The 24,500-nt window shown below is 44.8% G+C and overlaps 1 protein-coding gene across 3 annotated transcripts in view; it reads right to left on the bottom strand.

The window, feature by feature from the left end:
- The window catches only part of KLHL18 (kelch like family member 18), a 37,485-nt gene that overhangs the window by 4,071 nt on the left and 8,914 nt on the right, over positions 1-24,500 (bottom strand). The window contains exons 2-9 of one of the 3 annotated variants that reach the window (XM_073334878.2): positions 15,536-15,666; positions 15,155-15,295; positions 11,695-11,893; positions 8,347-8,507; positions 7,902-8,038; positions 5,708-5,945; positions 2,834-2,938; positions 1,871-1,982 (exon numbers count right to left, since the gene is read on the bottom strand). In XM_073334878.2, coding sequence (XP_073190979.1) covers positions 1,871-1,982; positions 2,834-2,938; positions 5,708-5,945; positions 7,902-8,038; positions 8,347-8,507; positions 11,695-11,893; positions 15,155-15,295; positions 15,536-15,666 — 1,224 coding nt within the window. Of the gene's footprint in view, positions 1-1,870; positions 1,983-2,833; positions 2,939-5,707; positions 5,946-7,901; positions 8,039-8,346; positions 8,508-11,694; positions 11,894-15,154; positions 15,296-15,449; positions 15,667-24,500 lie in introns of those variants that run through there. The other 2 variants (XM_073334879.2, XM_073334880.2) reach the window with 2 other exon arrangements.

The raw sequence follows: 24,500 nt of genomic DNA, 5'->3' as shown, positions 1-24,500 counted from the left end.
GCCCATTACTTTTTGTTCTTCATGTCCAATGGTAGGACAATTGATCACCGTCCTCTTTATAATGGCCCTTAACATATTTGAGGATTTATCAGGCCCTCCCACCCCCACAGAGTCTCCTTTTCACAAGAAACAACATGCCCAGTGTTTTTTAATCTTTCCTCATAACCTTATGTCAAGTTTTCGAAACCTTTTATCATTTTTGTTGCTCTCCTCTGGACTCTCTCCAGTCTGTCCGCATCTTTCTTAAAGTGTGGTGCCTAAAATTGGACAATACTCCAACTGAGGCCTCACCTGCGCTTACTAGACTGGGACAATCACTTCCTGTGTCTTATATATGACACTCCTATCAATGCACTCCAGAATGATATTTGCCTTTTTTGCAACTCTATCACATTGTTGGCTCCTATCCAATTTGTAATCCCCTATAACTCCCAGTTCCTTTTCTGCAGTACAACTGCCTAGCCAGTTATTCCCCATTCTGTAGTTGTGCATTGGATTTTTCCTTCCTAAGTATACTACTTTGCACTTGTCTTTATTCAATTGCATCGTGTTGTTTTCAGACAATTCACCAGTTTATTAAGGTGATTTTGATTTCTAATCTTGTCCTCCGAAGTGCTTGCAACCCCTCCCAGCTTGGTGCCATCAGCAAATTTTATAAGCAAGCTTCCTACTCCATTATCCAAGTCATTAATAAAAATATAGAATAGCACCAGACCCAGGACAGACCCCTGCTGGACCCCACTAGATATGTCCTCCCAGACTGACAGTGAACATTCATAATCACTCTTGAGTACGGTTTTTCAACCAGTTGTGCACTCCCACCTTGTAATAATTTTATCTAGACTTGTACGAGGACAACTTGGATCTCAAAATGGTTTTTCAACAAGAAAATAGGGTGGCCAGAATGTATCTGTGGTAGCTCTGGAGTGCATGGTCCATCACCCCTCTTCTTGAACTGCAGCGTTAGACCTAACTGGCGGAGCTCACGGAGGAACATGGCAAAGTTGTGGTCCAGGCAGGCCGATATGTTAGCCCAGATTCAGCTTTTGGGCATCCCAGGCTGCCAAACAGTAAGATTTTTCCCTAGTCAGCTAGGGAAGGCAGTAATAGTCAATATTACAGCCCAGTCTAAAGGCTGGGCCTCCAACTGACAAGCTAATGTTCCAAGAGCAGTTAATGGGTGGCAAGACTCATTCAGATACAACAAACCACACTTCTGTTCCCAGTAGGGCAGAAGAGATCCCCCATAACAGACTTTTCTGAATAAAAAAAAAATATAAGGAAGTCTGTAAGTTAGGACTGAGACTGGAATCAGACTAGGAATAGCAGCTCTGTCCTGCACGTGCAGCTCCCACTTCTGAGTTTGTTTAACGGGTCACGGGAGTTTCTGAAATGACATCCCACAAACAGGCAAAGAAAGCAGATGTAACAAATGTAGGCATCTGGGAATTTTAATGGTGCTTGAAACACTAAGGACCAAAGACACAAGGCTGGCTAAAATGATTTACTAAATGAAGAGGGAGGAAATGGTGAGAGCAGAGTCGACTTGTGCAGCAGTCTCACTTCTGGAAAGAGGCTCAATTCTTGGCTCAGGCCAGAAGTGAGCAGGAGTTGCACTCTCTCAGTCTAGCCTCCAGTGGGTATTTGTTTGGCTCAGTTAGCGGTCCCTGCTCAGGGATCATCCAGAACTAAATCAACAGGTGACATTAAAGATAAGGACTAAGGAGCTGTATGCTTAGATTAGGGAGCTGTGTGAGCTTTCCCACCTGCCCTTTTACCGATCTCTGGTCAGTGCTATTAGTCCAACTTCATGGCACAAAGTTACAAGAAATCAAAGTGGTGCAGAACTGGCTCTGAGATTCAGACTTACACTGCTGAAAATTTGTAAACCGTCGTGCCCTCCAGACACATAGATCCTGCCTTCGAACACGGTGACTCCAGCCGCGCTGCGATTCGAACTCATGGGAGTTGCTACCGTCCACCTTGCCAAGAGACAAGCAAACAGCAGAAGTGCAAGAGTCTCTTCCTTCCATAGGCAGAGCACATGTATCTCCACATAAACACATTCAATGAGCTGCTCCATGGATTATACAAAGCTTTCAGGAGACCCAGAAGCCTTTCAGGTACTGAGTTTCTAGTACTTTTCACTCCACCATCTATAAGCTCCGCACAAGGCCCTTCGTTCTCAGATTTTATTTTGTTTAAATAAACAAAAAATTTCCCTGGAATTTATCAGTGTTTACTATAAAGATTAATAATTGGGTGAATACCAGCACAATAAATTAGCTTCACTGATTATTGGGTAAATACTGGAGTTAATACTGGGGAACGGGAGGACAGAAAAAAGCAACATAGGGAAAAGGAAGAGTATTAAAAGTAAAAATAATGCTGTGGTTTATTTCATGAACTGTATGTTAACAGGACATACACATGTGTCTTCGACTATGTCATCTTACTTTAACAGTCTTGCATTTACACTTCAACTATTTGGATATTAACAAATAGATCTCTCATGTAATGTATTGAATTTTCTTAACACAAATCGGTATTTCCATGTACCTGGATGGTCCAAAATTTAGGTGGGGGGAAAAAAATCAGTAAACCCTGAAAACGAAGGGCCTTAGCTTTGTATCAAAGCTTTACTCCATTCACTTCTCTCAAGCGAGTGCGCATGGTTTGAAGCCAAATATAGTTGCTATACAGGAAATAAAAGGTTTTTCAGCATACTGTAGCTCATCGGTTTCAAAAACAGTGCTCTCGGCTGTTACTTCTATGCTTCAGGAGAAGGGCAGAACCCAGTGGGAGAAGCAGTAGTACGTTTAGAAGCTCCTACCTGTCTGTTTCTGGTGAGTACGTCTCCACGGAGTTGAGGGATGAGTTTCCATCATACCCACCGCACACATAGATCTGCCCATCCAGCACTACTGTTCCCATTGCACTGCAATGAACGCACAACCACCAGGTTAGATTCCTTTGGGTAAATGACCCATGTTGAATTATGAAACACATTTTTTCAACACATCTTGGCTGACACCTGGTGGATGAAACAGCTGAACAAGTCTGACAATCAGGTTGAGAGTTACAGCTACCAAACTGCCTATTTATATAGCCCCCAAGACCACAGCATTGAGCTGACACGGGGACGTTCACGAATAAAGTCAACTGCCGCCAGTTAGAAAACAGCTTGAGAGATGTAGAGAAATTGTTTATAACATTCTGCAAATGCGCCTCAACCCTGGCCTGAAAGACTCAACTCTAGGGAGCGAAACATTTCATCTTTGTTCCTTTTCAACTCTACCAAGTGTGGCTACCCATGGAGCTGACTGGTGGTGGTGGTTTTGCAAACTAGGAAGTGGTTTAAGATGGCCATCTCAACTGAGCACACTTTGGTCACTACTGACCTAATATGGAATCAACCAACCAGCCTGTGAGTGAAAGGCTCAGTATCCCATTACCGGTCTGCTAAACTACTTGTCTGGCCCCAAAGCTGGTTTCACGGTAACAGACCTTTAATGCCACAAATGTAACGTCCCAATACAAATGTCCCCTTTTTTTCCCCAAACCACATCCAAATCCTATCCCAAAATACAAACCTTACCCCAAGAAGAGCTTTGGCCCTGAAAAGAGAGATGTGCCATAGACTCCATGAAGTCCACTAAGGACTTTGCTCTTGAGGTTGATTTTATGTGGAAGATGCTCAGGTACTATGGTGATGGGCTTCAGTATAAAACCCTTTACTGCTTTACTGTACCAGTGTCACCTCCATTAAGTTGGTCACCCCTCCACTGTATTTGACAGTTAAACATCTGGCTCAAAATGCACATTAAGGAACGAGACAATGGGATAATGGAATTCCACCTTCAAATTAAACCTTCAGTTTCACATTTAAGTTCTTCCACGACCTTCCTCTTAGCACTCATCTTGCAATGAGAAAACCATTATGGACTGCAAAAGCCAAGCTCTTGGATACAATCCTTCAGGCGCACTCTGCTCTGTGTAAAACACCCTCTTATGGACACCCACTCTGCTTTGCTTCAAAAGACTAAGTTTTAGCGAGGATGAAAGGACAACACTCTCATGATGCACACTCTAGTAAAGTGCAAGTAGAACCGGATCCTCATGGCAGGGTTGCAGCCCAGAAGGTTGTTTAGGGGATTAGCAAACTCAGCCGCTTCGTTACTGGTGCAAAGAGCAGAATAAGCCTACTACGGAAGAAAAGCAGTCGTCTTACTGTGGGAAAAGCTCCACACAAGGAACCTCATAGCTATGGAAAAACAGTTTTCCTACTCGAGATTATGATGTGCGTGGAAATGGTTTCAGGACTTTACACTCAAGATCGTCTCCAGAGACAGACCTAAAGTCTTGGCCGTCTACCACTCTGAACAGGGCTTACTTGGCACAACCTGCTTAACTCCTGGACTGTGCACTACAGATTTTAAATTGTATTTGCTTGCACAGAGCAGCTAACCACCCTGAATGAGCGCAATCCCAGCAGAATCGCACTGGTGCCACCAAGTATCCGGGTTACAAACAGAATTTCAAGTAACAAGATACAGGCAATATACTCTTCCCAAGTGATTAGCATTTGAAACCACATTAAAATCAGGCACAAACGATTATGGGGAAGACGTGCTGCAAAGCTAGCAGAAGTGGGCAATTTAAGAACGCTCAGTGACTGAGGAGCAGCAAAAAGAAACCAGAGTAAAAACACTGGAAGCCACAAACACGTTTAAATTTGGAAGGAGACAGACAAGCCACAGGCTGCTGTGGAGGCAGGGACAGTGCTGCCATGAGAGTTAATAGGTGGGTTTTCACATTGTTGACCACATAATGCAGTGTGCCTTTCCAAGTGCCACCACAACATAATTCCTAGGTTGGTGTGAACTGAACCAACTTCCCTTTGCTCAGCATATAAACCACCAGATCTTCTGCTCAGAGATAAAATCACTCAGGACTCATTTTGCAAAGCCTGGACTGCAAGCCCTGCATTGTGTAAATTGACAGCACTTTCCAGTGGAGGAGTCTATATGCTCAGCGATGCATGAGTGCACCGAAGAGACAGAAGACCCATGTGTCCATCACTCTGCCTGCCAGTGAATGAGTATTCCCTACAACACATTTTCCACTGCTTTATCCAGGCTAGTTTTAAAAAGGTCCCAAGCAACATGGCTTCCGCTACTTCCTTTGGGAATCTATTCCACATCCTTATAGATCTACCAGAAATTCTCTCTGATAATCAGCCTGTCTGCCCTGTCTCAATTTCATCTTATTTTTCTTTGTGCCACCACAAATAATTCTCTCTCAGACGCTGACACCAATAAGAGTTCTTTCTCCGCCCTTGGTCACTGTGAGGCCACACCATACATATGTAGCTCTTCATATCTTTCCTCGTACATCAATCCCTCTAGACTCGCGCTGATGTTCTCTGAACTCCCTCCAGTGAGTCATTCTGGTAAAGAGGAGCCCAGAACAGAATGTAACATCCCAAGTGCGCTTCCACCAGAGTTATGCAAAGCGCAACTACTCCCTTCCTGTTCCATTCCTTTGATCTTTTTCCTACTGTATCGCCCTACAAACTCTGATCTCCCCGGTCACCTCAGCCATTTTCAGCACTACTGATTCCTAGATTTTTCCCTGCCCTTGTGAACATTTCATCTCTTCCTCCCCTCAAATTCTTTGTACGGAACGGGGTGTATGTCTCACGTACCTTCGTTTGCTGTTCATGCTTCCTACTTTGGACCAAGAATCCATCTCTGGGTTATAAACTTCCACTGTACTCAGTCTTAACTGGCCATCGTATCCACCAATGGCATACAAGAGTCCATTCACCACAGCCACACCCACTCGGCTGCGTGCCGTCGTCATCGGCTGGCACTTCTCCCAGTGATTTGCAATGGGGTCGAAGACTTCCACCACGTTCAGTGAATCACCTGCATAAAAATTTGCTACTCAAATTAAAAAAAGTGACAGATTTTTTTTCTTTGTGGAGCCTCTGCTGAATGGGGGCAGAAGCAGAAAGCGATGGACTTTTCCCATCTGTTCATCCATGCAAGGAAGAATGATGGGGATACAGGGTTCGCGCTCTGAGTGTTAAGGGAAAAACCTGGGCTCAGTGCCTTGAGTATCTGTAGGGATGGCCTGTGTAGGCGGCAGTAGGGAAGGGATCTTGCCCCCCAGGCCAAGGGATGATAGTGGAGCCTCTAAATGGTCCCTACTTGAGTCTCCGGTTTGGCATAGCCTCCTCAGCCCTGGCATGGCCACATTCCTACATAAATGTTAGCAGGTGCCAGAATACCCCATCAGCACATCAGCCCCATCTCCACCCAGCCCTGATGGGGAACTGCTCAACATTGGAGGGAGCTCCTGTAAATCTGGGCTCCACAATCCAAACTGTTTGTGGACTCCTTACACCCTGCCCCTGCAATCAAACCGCTGGCAGGACCCTCACAGCAGGTACCAGGCTTTGTGACTTAACAATTAACATCGCAGGGGCCAGTCGACTCCCTGGAATCGCAGCAGCACCACTCCCGCATGGCTGACCTCATCCTTCTAGGGTACGGAATCCAGGCCTCATGAGGCAGCCCTGTAGTATGCATGTGTTCACTGGATCCGTGGCATTAGTGGGCTGCTGCATGGCATTTTAAAAGGGACTGTAAGTTTCCTGGGTTTATGCAGGATGATTATGGGCCTACAGAACTATGGTAAAGTCCAGTTTATCCGAGATCCTACTAGCTGAACCTCCACGTTATCAAATCCCTTCCTTGTCCCCCGTGGCTCTCACGATGGGGGACAAGGCAAGGGTTTGGATAACTGGAAGGCTCGGCTCACTGAGGAGAGACCCCTGTCCAGGACTGCGAGGAGGACGAGTCCCCGTCCAGAGGGGAGGCTGCCCTGCTGCTGAACGGCTCCTGGGGCAGCGCAGGGAACCCGCTGCAGCCTGGCAGTCCTGGAAGGGAACGAGCGGGGCTGTGACAGCAGAGCTGCAGAGGGCTCCTTCCACTGCTGCAGGGCTGATGACATCTGATCCCTGCAGGCACCAGGTGCAGGGAAGGCTGCAGTCCTGGCAGGGCAGAGTCCTGGTCAGGGATCTCTGCTCTGCCTCACCCCTTCGGGTCTGAAAGGCTTGGGTGTCAATGGCTCTGCGTCAGCACAGCGAGCCCTCTGCAATCCCAGTGTCATGGGAGCAAACGAGCAGGGCAGTGCAGAGACCCCTGGCCAGGACTGCGAGGAAGAGGTTCCTGTCCTCTCGACCAACCAAACTCCTGATTAGTCGAATAGAACTTGTGTTAATGGGATAATGGGGAGCATACTGTCCTTGGAGTGACTCCATGTGTACCTGAATCAAAGAGAAGTTGAACTAACACATGCTCTTGTTCCCACAATGAAGCCTTGCGTGGCACGAGCCATGTTTTCATGGTTAAGGTACAACGGAAAGGTTCATAATGGAAAAGGAAACTGCCTTTACTACAGAGGCTTGACTTCTTTGAAACAGACCAAAGAGCATGGCAATTATTTTACCTGTTGTACGCTTGAATGCAATGCATTAATGCTGCCAATATGTTCTTCTATTACTGCCTTTGGGGTTCTCCACACTTACACTGGAGCCCGTAATTTTAAAGAGACAAATGCAACAAGTTGGTGCAGTTTCACACACACTGGAAACAATATCCCTGAGCAATCCACCCAGCATTCCTAGAGTGAAAAACGTTCAACAACCGACCACAGCCCCCCTCAGCATTCTGTCGGCGGGATGGCCTGAGTGTCATCAAAGGGCTACAGAAAAAGGGAAGAGCAGGAGAGACTGCTCAACTTTTTACGGGTGAAGCATGACGTTTACAATCGATGCTGTTACTCAATGTACTTGTCACTTGGTAGCTGTGGGAAGTGGATATGCAAGGTACCTGCTGAATTAAGACCTCCAACAGCATAAATCAATCCTGCGATCGATGTGCAGCACCGGGGACGTGTCTTGAATGCCGGGAGGTGTGGCCGGCGTTCTGGCATTAGGTGATAGTCTTTTGCTTCATCCACCAGGTCCCTGAAATTAAGACCAAACATTAGAACGATAGTTTGGTGGGTCTTGGGACCACCATCCAAACTGGTCCCTCTGCTGAGGTCGCCAATGATTATGTCAACTGATCTCTTCTCTACCCTGCAGAGCTAATCCTTGCAGATGCTGGCTTAGCCTCATCAGCAGGCAGCACGAGGGAATCGCTCTTCTCCTGTGTGTGGCGTTCCCACTTCATGGGGAGAGGATTTCAGGCTCTGGGACAGCCACTCCAACACACTATCAGCGTGGAGGCCCACACACACTGGACATCTCCTGAACAGCCCACAAGCGCTCACCGGCATTTGTGGCAGCAGCGGACAAGGTCATCTTGTTGCACACGGTCAGTGAGGAACTGAGGTCGACAAAGGGGCAGTCGGATTTTGGACAGTAGCTCAGGTAAGCAGGGTTCCCTCTGATCTCGCTCGTACCGGACCCAGGCTAACGCAGCTTCGAATACCTGCCAGAAGAGAGAGGAGCCATTTCTTTGGTAGGTCTCTGCACTTCGGGTAGACACGAGATTTTGTTTTCTCTGTCCTGAAGCAGCTCACAAAAGGCGGGATGAAGACAAACTTGAACAGATGGACTGTAACAAAAGGAACGTCTCGCCAAGGAACACAGTGATCAGGAAAACAGAAGTCACTCGAGGGATCTAGAGCAAAGATACTAACACTTTGCCACTCAGAGCCCAGCACGTCTCCACTAACACCCAGCTCACCACATTATTCCTTCCCCATTCTTAGCATACACCTTTCAATCACAGAGGCCATCAATGCCGTTCCTGAATTCACCAGAGGGGTCCTCTATAACGCAGGGCATTCTTCATAAGGGCCCAGATTTGGAATTAATTCCCCACCCATTGGTCTGAAATAGCCCCAGTGTGTTGACCTTCTGGGCATGCAGCTGAGAGCTTCCATTTCAGGGGGCATTGTCCCATTCGTCTAACCAGGCTGCTGCCACTGCATCCAGAGATCCTGCTGGGCTGATCAGCGGTAGATAAGAATTTGAACCGAGGTGTCCACAATACTGATGTGGAACAGCATTAATGCCTTGAAGGCCAACAATTTACACAGTTCGGCCCCCTTCTCCCAAGAACTGAATTAAGAGATTACCAGAAAAAGTTTTGCTTTGTAAACATCTGATTATTGGCATTTGTGGTTACTGCTGCCACCTTGTGGTGTAACCCTGCCACTAAGCATCATGCACACATGCTAAATATTGGGTTGTCATGGAAAAAATTTGGATAGCCACACACATCGTTTCCAAGCCTTTCATTTACACTGGACAAAGCCAGAACCTCCCATTTCCGTTCTCTAGAGGTTTCTAGCATAAAGTATTTCTCCAACAGATCAGCTGGTAGTCATATCTTTAAACGCAACTTGCACCCCAGAAGACCCCAAAACGTTGTACAGTAGAACCTCAGCGTTACGAACACCTTGGGAGTGGAGGTTGTTTGTAACGCTGAACAAAACGTTATGGTTGTTCCTTCAAAAGTTTACAACTGAACACTGACTTAAATACAGCTTGAAACTTTACTATGCAGAAGAAAAATGCGGCTTTTAACCATCTTAATTTAAATGAAACAAGCATAGGAACCATTTCCTTACCTTGTCCAATCATTTTTTTAAAACTTTCCCTGTATTTTTTAGTAGGTTACGTTTAACACGGTACTGTACTTCGTTTGCTTTTTTTCACCTCTGTTGCTCTCTGATTGTGTACTTCCAGTTCCAAATGAGGCATGTGGTTGACCAATCAGTTCATAACTCTGGTGTTCGTAACTCTGAGGTTCTACTGGACAACTCAACTGTATGCTGCACCACACTAAAATGCAACACCATCTCAGAGGTGGAAGGTGGCAGGCAGCGTGTTGCACAACAGTTAGAAGGAAAACCGTCACCAAGGACATTGGGACAGAGTCTGCTGCTCACAAGGAGAGTCATGGGACCGTAACTGCTTCACACAGCAGGGAAGACCTCTTGTTTTAAAATCTTATGAAAGACACGAAGCCTGTGCTAAAGTTTACCTGCCTCAGAAGAAGGTGGCTTGATTTGAGCATGTGTGAAATTTGAACAAGAGGTTCTAAGGAGATAAGACGATTCAGACCTGATGTTTATACATAAGAAAGGCCATACTGGGTCAGACCAAAGGTCCATCCAGCCCAGTATCCTGTCTACTGACAGAGGCCCATGCCAGGTGTCCCAGAGGGAGTGAACCTAACAGGTAATGATCAAGTGATCTCTCTCCTGCCATCCATCTCCACTCTCTGACAAACAGAGGCTGGGGACACCATTCCTTACCCATCCCAGCTAATAGCCATTAATGGACTTAACCTCCATGAATTTATCCAGTTCTCTTTTTAAACCCTGTTATAGTCCTAGCCTTCACAATCTCCTCAGGCAAGGAGTTCCACAGGTTGACTCTGCGCTGAGTGAAGAAGAACTTCCTTTTATTTGTTTTAAACCTGCTACCCATTAATTTCAGTTGGTGGCCCCTAGTTCTTATATTATGTGAACAAGTAAATAACTTTTCCTTATTCCCTTTCTCCATACCACTCATGATTTTCTATACCTCTATCATAGCCCCCCTTAGTCTCCTCTTTTCCAAGCTGAAAAGTCCTAGCCTCTTTAATCTCTCCTCATACGGGACCTGATCCAAACCCCTAATGATTTTAGTTGCCCTTTTCTGAAACTTTTGTAATGCCAGTATATCTTTTTTGAGATGAAGAGACCACATCTGTACACAGTATTCAAGATGGGGGCATACCATGGATTTATATAAGGTCAATAAGATATTCTCCGTCTTATTCTCTATCCCTTTTTTAATGATTCCTAACCTATACCTCTAACCAGGGACCTCTTTTTCCAACCCAGACTTTCTAAAAGTCTATTTTTCTCTAGGAATAAGCCCCCCGAACCACCACAGGGGATGCGATGGCTTGAACACTGGCAGCAAGATGCAGAGCCTTTCAGATGCAGATCTCCAGTTCAAATCAGGATCGCTGCTGCTATGGGTCAAAGTGGCAATGGTTATTCAGAGGCCTATGTGAAGTGACTCGGTGTGGTTCAGTCCAGTTCCTTGTACAAAGGCCTCCATATTACGTAAGCCACGATCCCGACCGACCATCTCATTGGCAATTTCAGGAGGAAGATTCATTACAAAATGCTGTACAGAATCTCGAAGGCATCCCTCCAGAATAAGGCTGAAACACTGTTTATTCTGTAGTTCTAGAGATCGCTTCCAGGGCAGAGATCCCAGCACCTTTCAACAGAACTGAAATTCACTCAGTAAAGCGAGAGTTCAAGATGTCACTAGAGTTCCGGACGTCAAGGGTTCTCAGCTGCGAACATTTCAGCACAGTTCAATGCCATGCTTCGCAAATAACGGATGCTCCCCAGAAGAGTGTTCTGATAACCAAGCTGAAAGAAGCCCCAATTCCCACAAGTTATGTACAGAGTGAAAGAGTCAGAGCACCATTATTCTAGCAAAGGGCATACACCCACCATCCACAATAAGGCCATCTTCTCAGTTTTGATCACTACATGGACCAGTTCAACTTCTCACCCAGATCTTGCTATGCCCCAAGGGTTTCAAATCCTCTGGTGGCAAAAGCTGCCTCTGCTATACCATTTACCAGCTGGTGCACCTACCTGCTCCTCAGACTTGACATTGAGCTCTTCCCTTGAAACCAGCTCCAGCACATCTTCGAAGGGTAGAGCAAGGAACTCTTCAGACATGGACACCTCCACAAAGTGCTGGTGGATGAAGCTGTTGGCAGATTCGTAGAGCACGGCACACATCATGGTTTCTGCAAACTGACGTACGCCTAGGCAGTTCTTAGGATGAAGCCTTGGGGGATACAAAATAAGGTTATTTTAATAAAGGGGTTAACAATGTACACATTTTGAATGTGGTCCAAAGAAGCAGTGAATTTGAAATTGAATCAAGGAAACTGAACATCAGAGAAAGTGAAACCTTGTGAAACTGATGGATGTGCCACATTAGAGAACTCACCCTTCCAACAGACACCAGTTTGCAGGTTAAACTGGCCAGTGTATGCACAGTCATGAAGATTGACTCATGCCAAATTAAGAGGACAGGGGAAATCGCACCGTAAGAACAATAAGCCCCCTTGCTGACATTCTCTGAAGTACCAAGGACTGACTGGACCTGGAGACTGATGCATGCTCTCCCCGGGCGGGCCTCCTAAAGTCAGGGCGTGACATGTAGGAGTAGCAGCAGTGCAAGAATCTACACAATGTCTATTCCATGCATAAGTACAACTTTAGATTCCAGGAATGAAACCTGTTGGTTTGACAGCAAGGGTAAGCGTGTTCTTCAGAAACTTACAAACATAGTTTGTTTTCATCAGACACCTTTGCTAATTACTGAAGTGAGATGTTGGCCACCTCTTCTTACTTGATTTTCCTGACCAATAAAGCTTTACTGAGGATGTCTTTTAGCTATTAAAGGTCAGAATACAGGAACAATCCCTGCAGAAATGAACTAGTGATCAGATCAGCTGAACAGGTGCTGCTGCATGCCATCATAAAGCAGCACAAAAGAACTGAAAAAGTATTGCTCCAGGCAGCTGTGTGGTGCAAGGAGCTTTCGGCGCAGATGTTTCTAAAAACTTGTAAAAATGCTGAAAATCAAGCCCACACTATGGGAGATTTGGAAACTCCCACATAAGAGAGAAATTCTGCCACCAGATCCGTGCACCTCTGTTCAACAGGAGATGACCATTCTGGTTGTTTCACAGTATTTATGGGTCATATGGATATGAGGCATGTCAGAATACTATTGTTAGTTTCTCTTATTCTAACCCAAATGAAAACAGTTTGTGGAAACATTTGGTACCACTCTTGCCTCACTATTAAACTCACTACACAATGCCCAGAATCAGACTCTGACAGAGATACCTCAACTTTTGCCTAATTGGGGACCACAAAGTCACCCGTACCACAGCAGGGCAAACTCAGTGCTTTGAGCCAAGACCATGCACTACAGAAGCAGAAAACAGAATGCTCTGATCAAGATGGAGCCATGCATGCTTAGCATTTCCAGGGACCACACCTCCATATTTAAGAGCTTACTGGCTGTGTGTTACCATTAAAAGACTCCATAAACTGCCTTTAGCCCAAAGGTCAAATTTTGGGCACCTCCCTTTTATACTCTTCCTTCTTCTTTCAGTCCCAACGTCTGAATAATGGAAATAAACCCTAGGTGCAAGTTTCCGCAGTCTTCAGAAGGGGTCAAGGGGAGATCCACCACAATGAAGCTGCCTGTTTGGATTTGATCCTCCGAAGAGGGAATCTTTATGGTTGCTTTCAAACTTTACATAACCAATTCTGAGCGCACATCAGCAGAGCATCCAAACAATGACCACGGAGAGGATGGGTACAGAACCCTGAAGGTCTGGCAATGCCAAGCTCTTACAGGGCATAAAGATCCAAACATTTAAAACAACCCTGTGGCACGTTTAATAATGGAGTGAACCAAGAGTATTTTACAAAGCAAAGAGTTAGATATGGCGAGCGCAGGAAAAGCGCAGTCATTACCTGCCAAGCAAAGGTTTACACAGCCTTGGACTTTAAATCCTCGCAAACTGTGAGGTCATCAACACCCAGAAAATCCTCAGGAACACATAGCAAAGTTAAATAAGAAAAAACCCCAGTCATTATAACCTTCCTGTAAAAACTGGAACTAGACATGCATGTTCTGGCTATTCCTGAGGCAAGTGATCAGAGCCCACTGATTTTCAAATGTATCTCGTTATACATAAAAACCTTAACTACCCTCTCAAATCCATATTTCAGAGCTCAGTAAGAGTGGCCCACCATTCAAAGGTGCTCAGCATAAGCAGCTCCCATTAAGTTTAGGTGGAACTGTGGCAGCTCAGAACCTGTGGCGGAAAAAGAATCAGGCCACTTTTATTTAGGTGCCTAAAAATGGATTTGAGTCTCTAAGCGTGGCCCCAGCACTTCACCAGCGCAACCCAGTTCTCTCTGTTTGGTACCGAGCCCAGTGTGCAAAAATTAATTTTTTTGCCAGGAAAAACCAAGTATGTAATGATTTTACTAACTATTTGAGCTAATTATCTATGTTTTACACATAGTAGAGAACCCCTGGGTTCACATGGAAACATCTGAAACAGGCCCATAGTAAATTTCTTCTCTGAATCATGCATTTTGGGATAAGTCCATACAGAATGAAAAAAACTGGTTGAGATTTTGCATTTATTACGTATGTTTGGTGCAATACCATGGAATGAACTGAAGAGCTGCAGAAGAACACGGCATAGTAAAACATAAAAACTAAGTGTACCTGACACTTCTAATGGTGAACGTATGGTATATTTCCAGACACTAACCGAACTCCTTGATTTGTAGGATCTTGACATTTATTACTAAGATGGTCTTGTAGCTCAGGCACTGGACTGGACTCAGAAGACCTGGGATCAATTCCTTGCTCTTCCACAGGCTCCCTGTAGTACCTTTCATAAATCATTTGATCTGTGCCTGGTTTCCCAGTCTGTAAACTGGGGACAGTCCCTTCCTATTTCACAGGGTAAAATCGCTGTTTGAGGTGCTCAGATCTATTATGATGATGGGCAGTACAAGGTCCTACATCAAACCCCAGAGAAACATTTTAAGGGTAGATATAAAGCTGTGATAAAACTGTTCTACAGCTGCATTCAAGAAGTGGACCAAGAGAGTGCAATAGAACTGCAGAGCCCTTAGTAAGAGAGTCTGCACAATGAACCCTTACTGAGTGCAGTAAAACACGTCAGTTTAGCATTTCCATTTTCCGGTTTGAGTGATGTGACCTTTGTTCCAGACAGTAACTCATGCCCATCTGGGCCTGCCTCACCGCCCACAGCTGGACATGGAATGAGGATACACAGTCCTCCTCCACCCTTCTTGTAAAGGGCCAAAGGATATTTAACTTTTTCCTGAACCCACCACAAGCAACTGGAAGGAAGGACCACAGTTTAGCATCTTGTTCTCTAACAGCACAATTCCACCACCCTGTTCCACAGCAAGACCAGAACCCATGACCCCACGTTCTGAGGGAGCAGTCAAAGCACAGGACCAAGGGGACCCTTACCTCTCTCTGAGAAAGGTACAGCAGGCATCTTTGATATTTTGCAGCTGAAGGAAACTTGCCCCCATCAGCAAAGACTGAACATTCTGCTGATCAATTGCTAGGTGTCCGTTGTAAGCAAAGTTGATCAGAGCCTCTAGTGCACTAAACAGGGTGGAGAAGAGCAGAAAAAGGGTCACTTGCGTTCAGCTCTATTAGATTATTTCAACTTAATAACAATCTAAGATGCTAGTAGCAACATACATTTATTTAAAAATGTGATTTATCTTAACCCTTAAAGGCACGTTTCTAAACCTACACATTTGCATTTGTGTGCAGAGATCAGCAAAAACATCATCGACAAGCTGTATTGGCTGTGGTCCCTTGGCTGCCCCAGGGAGTTACCTTGGATCCATTCCTTGCATGACAATCTCATCCTGTTTGCATTCCATCATGTCATTTGTAAACATAGCATGAAAGTAAGGGATGGAGGCTGCTAGTACGATCCGGTGGGCGCTGAATTTGTGGTCCCCTACCTATAAACAGACAGAAGGGGAACAAGGACAGCGAGCATAACTATTGGTCTAGATCAGGGGTCTCAAACTCAAATGACCACAAGGGCCACATCAGGATTAGTACATTGGCCTGAGGGCCGCACCACTGACTACCCCCCCCCCCGCTGTCCTGCCCCCACTCCACCCCTTCTGTGAGGCCCCGCCCATGCCCTGCCTCTTCCCACGCCTTCCCTGCCCCAATTCCAACCCCTTCCCTGAAATAACCCTGCGGGCTGCATGTAGCCCACGTGTTTGAGACCCTTGGTCTAGATGATCCACTTTAGTGCATTGACACCTTTAGGGGTAACCAGGGGTTGAAAAGGCTGTGCAAAAACTCTCTGATTTGACCTCTAGAGTAAGGCACTTAAATTAGTGGCCTTATTTTTAGAGGCGCTGACCTACAACTGCAGCGAAAGTCATTGAGAGCTGCGTGTATTCACCATCTCTGGAAAAAAAAAATCAAATCACTTCTATTTAGATGCTACATGTGGAAATAAGTTTCTAACTGTAGACACCAAAGCCCACCTCCCTCCTGCTCCAGTCTAACGTTTGGAACATTTTCATTCTCCTTTACCAGCCAATGTGACTATCTGCTGTTTGGCATCTGCTGGACCCTGTTGTAGATTAACAGCGGGGTCATCTCTGGATTGTTAATGATCAACAACCAAGGTCGATAGAGTCAGTTTACCTACAATAAGTCACTCATTCAAGAATGCGCAACTTCTCTCGTCCCAGATCTGCCTCCCCCACCTGCTTCTGTACAGGAAATACCAAGCTGCCTGGGGAAACTGTTATAATCATAATTTTTCATATCACCCATCTACTGTCGGGGCACCCTAGGCCAGGAAAACAGCCAGGTCATTTAGACCTGACATGAATCATGCATTCCAGTCATTCCACAGAATTCAAAGCTGGGCTAATCAGTCATTAGTTTTCTCTTCCCTCAGCCACCAATTACTAGCTGCTGGTCAATGTAAATCCACATCTTTATTTTAGGGTTTACATTCTGTGATTTCAGCCTCTGCCTTTTCCTTCAGCATGGTCATTATACCCCAATGCCTCATCTGTTCATTTAACTTCATTCCCACATAAACTCACTTCCCCACCCCTAATAGATCTGCTCATATTTACGTTCTCTGTACAGCCCTTAACCACGCTTTACGCTTTGGCATGTGCATTAGCAAAATGGTTGTGTAGTTACACCATGTCTACACAACCTCGCATCACAGACAGCTGGATGACTAGCTCCAAAGAAGAGCCATCAAACTCAGCACTTAAGACACCAGTGATGAGCGCATTATAAATGCAGTCAAACTGGGAAGAGTCACACAACATACATAATTACTTGTAATCTATGCTTATTTCTCTTTAAAAAACAAATACCCTTGGCTATGTTATTAACAGATTGCTAGAGGTTTTAAAAGTCTATTTTTGCTACTATGTTTCTTACTGCATCTCAACTTGTACAATAAAGTTTCACTTTAGACTTTTGCCATCAACAATTATAGAGATGTTTATCCTTTGTAACAAACCTAATTTATATTTCCACACAAACAGAATAAATCCTATCCATATGTAAAACACATTTTCCATCTCTCACCTACAAATATAACCTTATTTAAACTGCAAATAATGAAGCGGGCCTCTAGATCAGAGGTGGGCAAACTACGGCCCACGGGACCCTCCTACCCGGCCCTTGAGCGCCCTTCTGGTGAGGCTACCCCGGGCCCCTCCCCCGCAGCCACATGGGCAGTGCTCTGGACAGCGGGGCTGCATGCTCCTGCAGGGCAGTGCGGCAGCGTGTCTGGCTCCGGCTGGGCGGTGCATCTGGCTCCGGCCGGCTGGCAGACATGCTGCTCTGAGGGACATGGGAAGGGGGCTGGAGCCGGGGTGAGGGATCCCAGGGGGCGGTTGGATAAGTATGGGAGTCCCGGGGGGCCTCTCAGGGGGTGGGGGTGTGGATAGGGGTCGGGGTAGTCAGGGGACAGGGAGCAGAGGGGGTTGGATAGGGGCGGGGGGGTACTAGGAGGGGGCAGTCAGGGGACAAGGAGCAGGGGGCTTTGGATGGGTGGGAGGTTTTGAGGGGGGCACTCAGGGGGCAGGAAGTGGGAGGGGTCGGATGGGGGTGGGGGCCAGGCTGTTTGGGGAGGCACAGCCTTCCCTACAGAGCTCTCCATACAGTTTTGCAACCCCAATGTGGCCCTCCGGCCAAAAAGTTTACTCATCCCTGCTCTAGATAGTAACACCACAATTAACAATTAGGAAGGCCAACTCAATAGTGTAAAGGTACTTCCCTGCTATTATTGTTCTGTCTATAAATCATGTAAGTAATATGCATGCTATACGTCACTTTCTAACTCTACGGTATTATTATTTATACACATTTCCTGCCCTTTACAGCTTAGTCTGAACAAAATACACCAAGTCACTAGACAGGAGTTCAAAGGAGGCTGAGTGTGGAGAAAGAGGAAAAACTGCTTGAGGAAGATTTCTACACACTTCTACAGCACCGTAGTACCCATGTGCCTCACAAACTTCACCACAGATGTCCTGCAATGGGACTCAGGCACAGGGTGATAAGTGACTTGCTCAAGGTCAGACAAGAAGTCTGTGGCAAAGCACCTAACCAAACGTGAATCTCCAGAGTCCCAGGCTAGTTCCTCAGGCTTATTTAAACTCCAAAGATTTGTTTCCATGGACGCTAAGGAGAGTAGAAGGGTTCCTGCTAAGGGTTTTATAAAGCCACTTTTGCTTAAAAGTGAACCAAAATCTTGCACTGAGCCTACCTGAGAGAACCCATTGAACACACACAAATACACCAACATAGAGGGTGCTTGGCGAGTCAAGCCCACAGAGAGGAAGGAAATTTTCAGACAAAGAGCCTCTGCACCTCAGGAAGTTAATGAAGTGTAACAGACTCCTACTATGCAAATGTTCTTTAATGGAATTTCCTATACCATCATGGTGAATTACCGCTCTCTGTGTCTAACTGTTGGAAGAGATTTTGTTTTTGCATAATCACTTCCATGTGGGTGAACAAATCCCGCCACAAGCATCAGGCTGTGGAATTACTCAGCGCACAACGAAGAGCAGGAAGAGTGGAAATGAGACAGCAACTGAGCCAGCTTTTAGGGGAGACAACGTTATCTCGTGGTCTGAATGCACTATTGGGATGCGGGATCAGCTGGGCCCTATTCTCAACCTGTCCACAGCTGACTTTGGCCAAATCACTGTACCACAGCGCCTCAGTTTCCCGCACCTATATGACTGAGTTGATTATCACCCACCTCCCAGGACCATCAAAGGTAAGTGCTTCTACAATAGTTTGAAGGTGTAAAATGTATTAAAAGTCGATCAAGAGTCAGAAGTGGTGGAAAGCACGAAAAAGTATCAGTTCCACGGGGTTTTGGCAATACATGGTCTCACTAAAAACATCACCCAGCATGATGGCTCTGACTCTCCAATGCCAGCAGTCCCTGTGGTACGACAGCATGAGCAAGTGTTCTTTGAACTACTACACGTTTAGTACGTGCAGCAACAGTAAAGTGATTATTGCCCCCCAGTTTAGGGTTTAGTAAAGCCATGTTAAGGCGCCACAGTTAGCATGAGCATTCAGTACATGTTATTGGGGCCGTTCAGTTTCTGTTTTGATTTTGTAGGTCATCTTTCACATAACAGTGCAATTTTTTGAATTGACCATTATGCCCCGCCTTTATCGGGGCATCTTACTGAGCCCAGTTTAAAAGCAGACAAAGAGGAAAGGCATTTACTTTTTGTTGTAAATTTAAACAAACCAATACATTCTAGACATTCATTGGACAGATCATTCCCTGGACTGAACGCATCCAAAGAAAAAAGGAATTAGATGGGCAGCTCAGTTGAAGTTAAAACAGTTGTTTCCAAAGAAAGTAAGAAGTGGCTAAATCTAAAGATTTGGTGTTTTGCATAGCAGCACCCCAAAACAGAGTTTTACAGAGCAATTGCTCTCACAAGGCAAACTGAAGCATTCTACTTTAGAACATCTATCGCTGATGTGTCATTTTCAATATCTGCTGTCCTTTGTTCCATGTTACTAAGCGATATTTGCATAAAACACGGTGGGACGTAGGCAGGCCAGATGCCAACTCTTGCCCAGGCTGCAGGCATCAGCTAAGAATTAACAAACTCATAGCTGGAGACTGGCCAGTTCACCTGTACGTTTGTTTTGCTCAAAATAGGTATCAGTCTTGTAAGAATGCATCCAGTGTTTAGACTACGAAATGCTTGCATGCATTAATTTCACGTAATGTGTGTATTCCAGGCTATAAGAAAATATGTCAGTTTTGCTTTATAACTTTGAAAATGTTTGCTTTGAAGCTGTGAACCCAGGCACTGGAATCGTCTCCCGCACCCACCCAGAAGGACTATCAAAATCAGATGGGCCATCAAGGAACATCCCAATATAGAGAATTGGTTACTGGCCCTGTTGCACCATGGAAGTGCTATGGGCAAGGAAGCTTGTCCCGTGGACTTGGAAGCTGAATGAAGGAAATAAAACAAAGTCAGAGGAAAATTTTCCATCTTGCTGACTGTTTGAACTCTGCCAATGCTAGAGACAAACTAAAGCTAGAGATCTTGAGCCCGCCCTGAGACACACTTTAAATTGCCAGATCACTACAACTCTGTCACTCTTAGGATTTAGGCGATAACTCACTTGTGTGTGTGTGTGTGTGTGCGTGTTTACTTGCTTTAACCTGTAAATAACTCATTTCTTTTTCCTAATAAACCTTTAGAGAATTTATTACAGGATTGGCTAAAGGTGTTTTCTTTGATGTAAGATCAAGAGCACCAACTGATTTGGGGTAAGTGACTGGAAGCAATCGGAACATTTGGTTTAAGTGATCACTTATCATTACGCCAGTTTGTCTGGGTGGCAAGATGGACTGGCGAGTCTAAGAGGACTCTGTCTGTGAACCCATGATAAGACTGTTTTCGTGATCCAGAAGTTCACATTTGTTACTAGTTTGGTGAAATCTAATTATAGAGCACACCACCAGTTCAGAGTGTCTGCCCTGTTTTTGACAGTCTGCCCTAAGGAAGGCACTCAGTTGTGAGCCACTCTAGACAGCATGACACAAGGATCTTTTAAGATTTCATCCATACTTTAAGTCAGAAGCTTCCGTTTGCAATGACCTAATCTGTGCCATGAGAACATCTGTGAGATCATAAAAATACAGGCACTCTTATGAGTTCATACAGATTAGTACATTCACCTTTCACTTTTACAGACTAACATTTAAGTTGGTCTTCAAGCACAACTGAAATGCCAAGGACTAAAGTGCTGTTAATAGGAGCCCCAGGAAGAGACAAAACAGGGCACTACTGGTCAGGATTCATAGAGCTGTTTGAGAGCGTCTTGTATATCACTTGCATGCTCCAATTAGCTCTTTTAACCCTTCAATTTCCTGAGCAAAAATCTTAGTAATAAAGGCCAAGGAGTCTGGTAAGAGTTTACAGAAGGATAAAACTATTTTAGAAATATTTTACAATCCATATTAGCAGGTGTCTTGAAGTTTCCTGGAGAAAGACACGGTTTACAGGGGTTCAGTGGAACCCATTACAGGCAGAATCACCCACGCAGTTTATTCCACTTCTGACAAAGGATATTATGCAATGTTCCTTTACAATGATGTGTAGTAGACTAATGAAAAATCATTCTCCACTACACACCCACATGCTTAAAATATTAATTAGTTCCAGCACATAATGGAGCCTTCTTCATAGAAAAACACAGTAGGTGTAATAAAAAGACATCTATTGTTTTCATGACAACAGGAGGCTGCATAACTGAGAAGCCATCAGTAAACCCCTTGGTGCAAAGATCTCATCTTTTTTTTTTTTTTTTTTTTTGGTTAAACATCTTTAAGAGCCTTTGTTAACAGGACCACAGCTACCTAACGTGACACTGGACCTTTTTTTTGCTGTGATTTCTGGGGCTATTACATTCTGAGGGAAAAGCGAAAGGGCAAAAAGACAAAGCAGTCAACTCTAGTGTAAATTAGAGAGTCAAAAACAGCATAAGCTTAGGGCAAGTCTACGCTATCGCGCTACACCGGGACAGCTGTAGCATGTCTGGTAAAGATGCACTATGCTGATGGGAGAGCGCTCTCCTGTCAGCATAATTACTCCACCTCAACGAGAGCAAAAGCTATGTCGGCAGGAGAGCAACTCCCACCAACACAGCACAGTGTGGACACCGCTTTAAGTTGATGTAACTTACACCGCTCAGTGGGGTGGCCTTTTCACACCCCTGAGCAACGTAAGTTACATCGATTTAAGCGGTAATGTAGACAAGCCCTCAGATAGGAGGAAGATAATCAAACATTCCAATTTAGGGTATTGTCACATGTCACCATTCAGCCAATCACTATGTATAAAAATATCCCCTCATGTTCGATACAGGGTAACAGTAGTTAGATGTAAAAAAAAAAATCTCTCATAAAACACAACTGCCTGCAAAGATATCAATAAGCATCTAGAGCAACAGAAGAAAAAATGCCTTATTGGAATTACTAGGGCCAACTGATAGCTTTAAAACAGAGGGAAAATGGCATGAACAAGAAATTTAAATGGAACTTAAGCCCCCCTATTTACATTAGATCCTCTTTGGGTCTTGCAGTAAAGGTTGTGAGTAGGGAATAGTTCTCTGCATAGTTCAAACTAATCAACAGCATTCCTTTTCACTGGCCATCCAGGAAAATTGCATGTATACCAGGCTGGAGGCAATCCACAGCAGATAAAGGAATGTAAGAAATTGGAGTCCAAAAAATCTACCTGGCTCCTCTGAGTTTAAAGTACAATACCACTGTGTGTTCCATTTACATTAATTCTTATGGGGAAATTGGATTTGCTTAACATCGTTTTGCTTAAAGTCACATTTTTCAAGACCATAACTACAACTTTAAGCGAGGAGTTACTGTAGTGGAATGAGGGCTGAGAGGAGAGGTGCGCACAAAATAGTATCTAACTTAAGGAGGAATCCACAATCTGGAAGAGTTTGAGAAAGACTGGAATAAGGAATGGCGTTTCAAGCCCCTGATTTTAGCAACCCAGACAAACTCTGTATGTTGGCGCAGAAATGAAAGGGCATGAGCCCTCAATGGGCACCTTGTACCTAGCAGGGTGCGCTTGTGCCAGACACACAGCTCAACTTCTGCCCCAGAAACCTTGTGGTCAGAGAGATGATCATGAGGAGCAATGACAGACTTCCCCAAACCCAGCTTAGAATAATCAGAGATTTGACAGATCGAGTCAAATCAGCACTTCTTTGTCTAATCGCATCTAAAACAAGCTGCCACCTGCTGCTGAAACAGCACCATGGTCTATTGAGCAACCTGAATTGCAGCGGCAGTGATTCTCAGATGAGAAAACAAGTTGGAAGAGAAGTGTTGCAAGCCTGGTACAATGTTAAAGTTATCTTACAGGTTTCTCTTGGCAATGATCATTTGAATACTGCTGTTTGTTAATCATGCTCTTTTCCATTAGACAAGTAGAGGTGTCAAATACCCAGCTTATTTATGTGGCCCTAATGACACATTCAGAGTCTTTCATTTTAAAATTAAAGTTTCTAGACACTATGGTTGTGAAATTATTTTTTCAAACATGAGCCAAATGTAAAAACTGATGTTGTGTTGTCAGCCTGAGGCCATGTCTACACTACAAAATTAAGCTGACTTAACTTACGTCAGCATACAGCCGCCACAGTAATTACATTGTTTTGTACATGTCTACACTTTGCTCCTTGTGTTGGAGGTGCATGTCCTCCCCAGGAGCGCCTGTAATGATTGAGCTGTCAGCTTGGGACAGCTCCTGAAAGCCAGTAACAGTCAACGAAAGCAACGCAGTGCCTACAGTGACACCGCGTCAACCTAACTACATCAACCTTGACTCTACGCCACTCATGGAGGTCGAGCTATTAAGTTGGCATAGGTCAGTGAAAGGCAGCTTACATCAACCTAACTCTGTAGTGCAGACCAGGCCTGAGTATGCAAACAGACAAAGAGGATGTCTGAAAGCTGTGAACTCCTCCCGTCCTCCGACCTATTCATCTTATTGAGGCACTGACTCTAGAACTACAGAGTCAGCTAAGCACTCAGAAAAGAAGAAGAGCAAAAACCAGAAGTGGTCCCAAAGATTAGCACAATTAATGAGCCAAGTGAGATACAGGGACTTTAACAACAACGTACAAACCTCCTATTGATGTCTGTAGGTCCAGAGTAAGGTATTGTCCTAGATTCATACCCCAGGCCCACAGACTACAGTTAAATATTGAACTCAGCCTTTAACACAGGAGTTAAGACACTCCAAGATTAATTCATTGTAATCCAAATAATAAATAGTAAATTTTCAAGTTTTACTATTCATCATATTAAATGAGCTCCTCTTTCAGTTATCGCCATAAAACTCATTTTTGTCACTGATTTTATCCCTTCTGTCTCTACTTACAGGAAGCAGAAAGTTAGGTAGAGCTAACACCACTGAACCACTTAGCTCCTGTCCACCCAGCAACCACTATCATATGCTAGGGGAATCCCATTTACAGCCATTGTCTTCCAACATGGTTAAAGTGCTGATCAACACTGGAGAAGAGACCCTTATTCAACTGATCTGTGCTATGGCCCACAAGGTCAGTGGAAAAAGTACTTTTCATAAGTCAGCTAGGTATTAAAGTGGCTGCTGTATCTACTTGAAAAACACTCTCAAAATTTGCTTCCATAATACCCAGTGCTGCATAATGAATAAAGCTGGAAAAGGCATCTTGTACTGAAAGATCAGGA

Source organism: Lepidochelys kempii, chromosome 2 (genome assembly GCF_965140285.1).
Source record: "Lepidochelys kempii isolate rLepKem1 chromosome 2, rLepKem1.hap1, whole genome shotgun sequence".
In the NCBI taxonomy this organism is placed as follows: domain Eukaryota; kingdom Metazoa; phylum Chordata; order Testudines; family Cheloniidae; genus Lepidochelys; species Lepidochelys kempii.
Note: the sequence above shows the minus strand (reverse complement) of the source record. Positions and strands in the feature narration are given on the sequence as shown.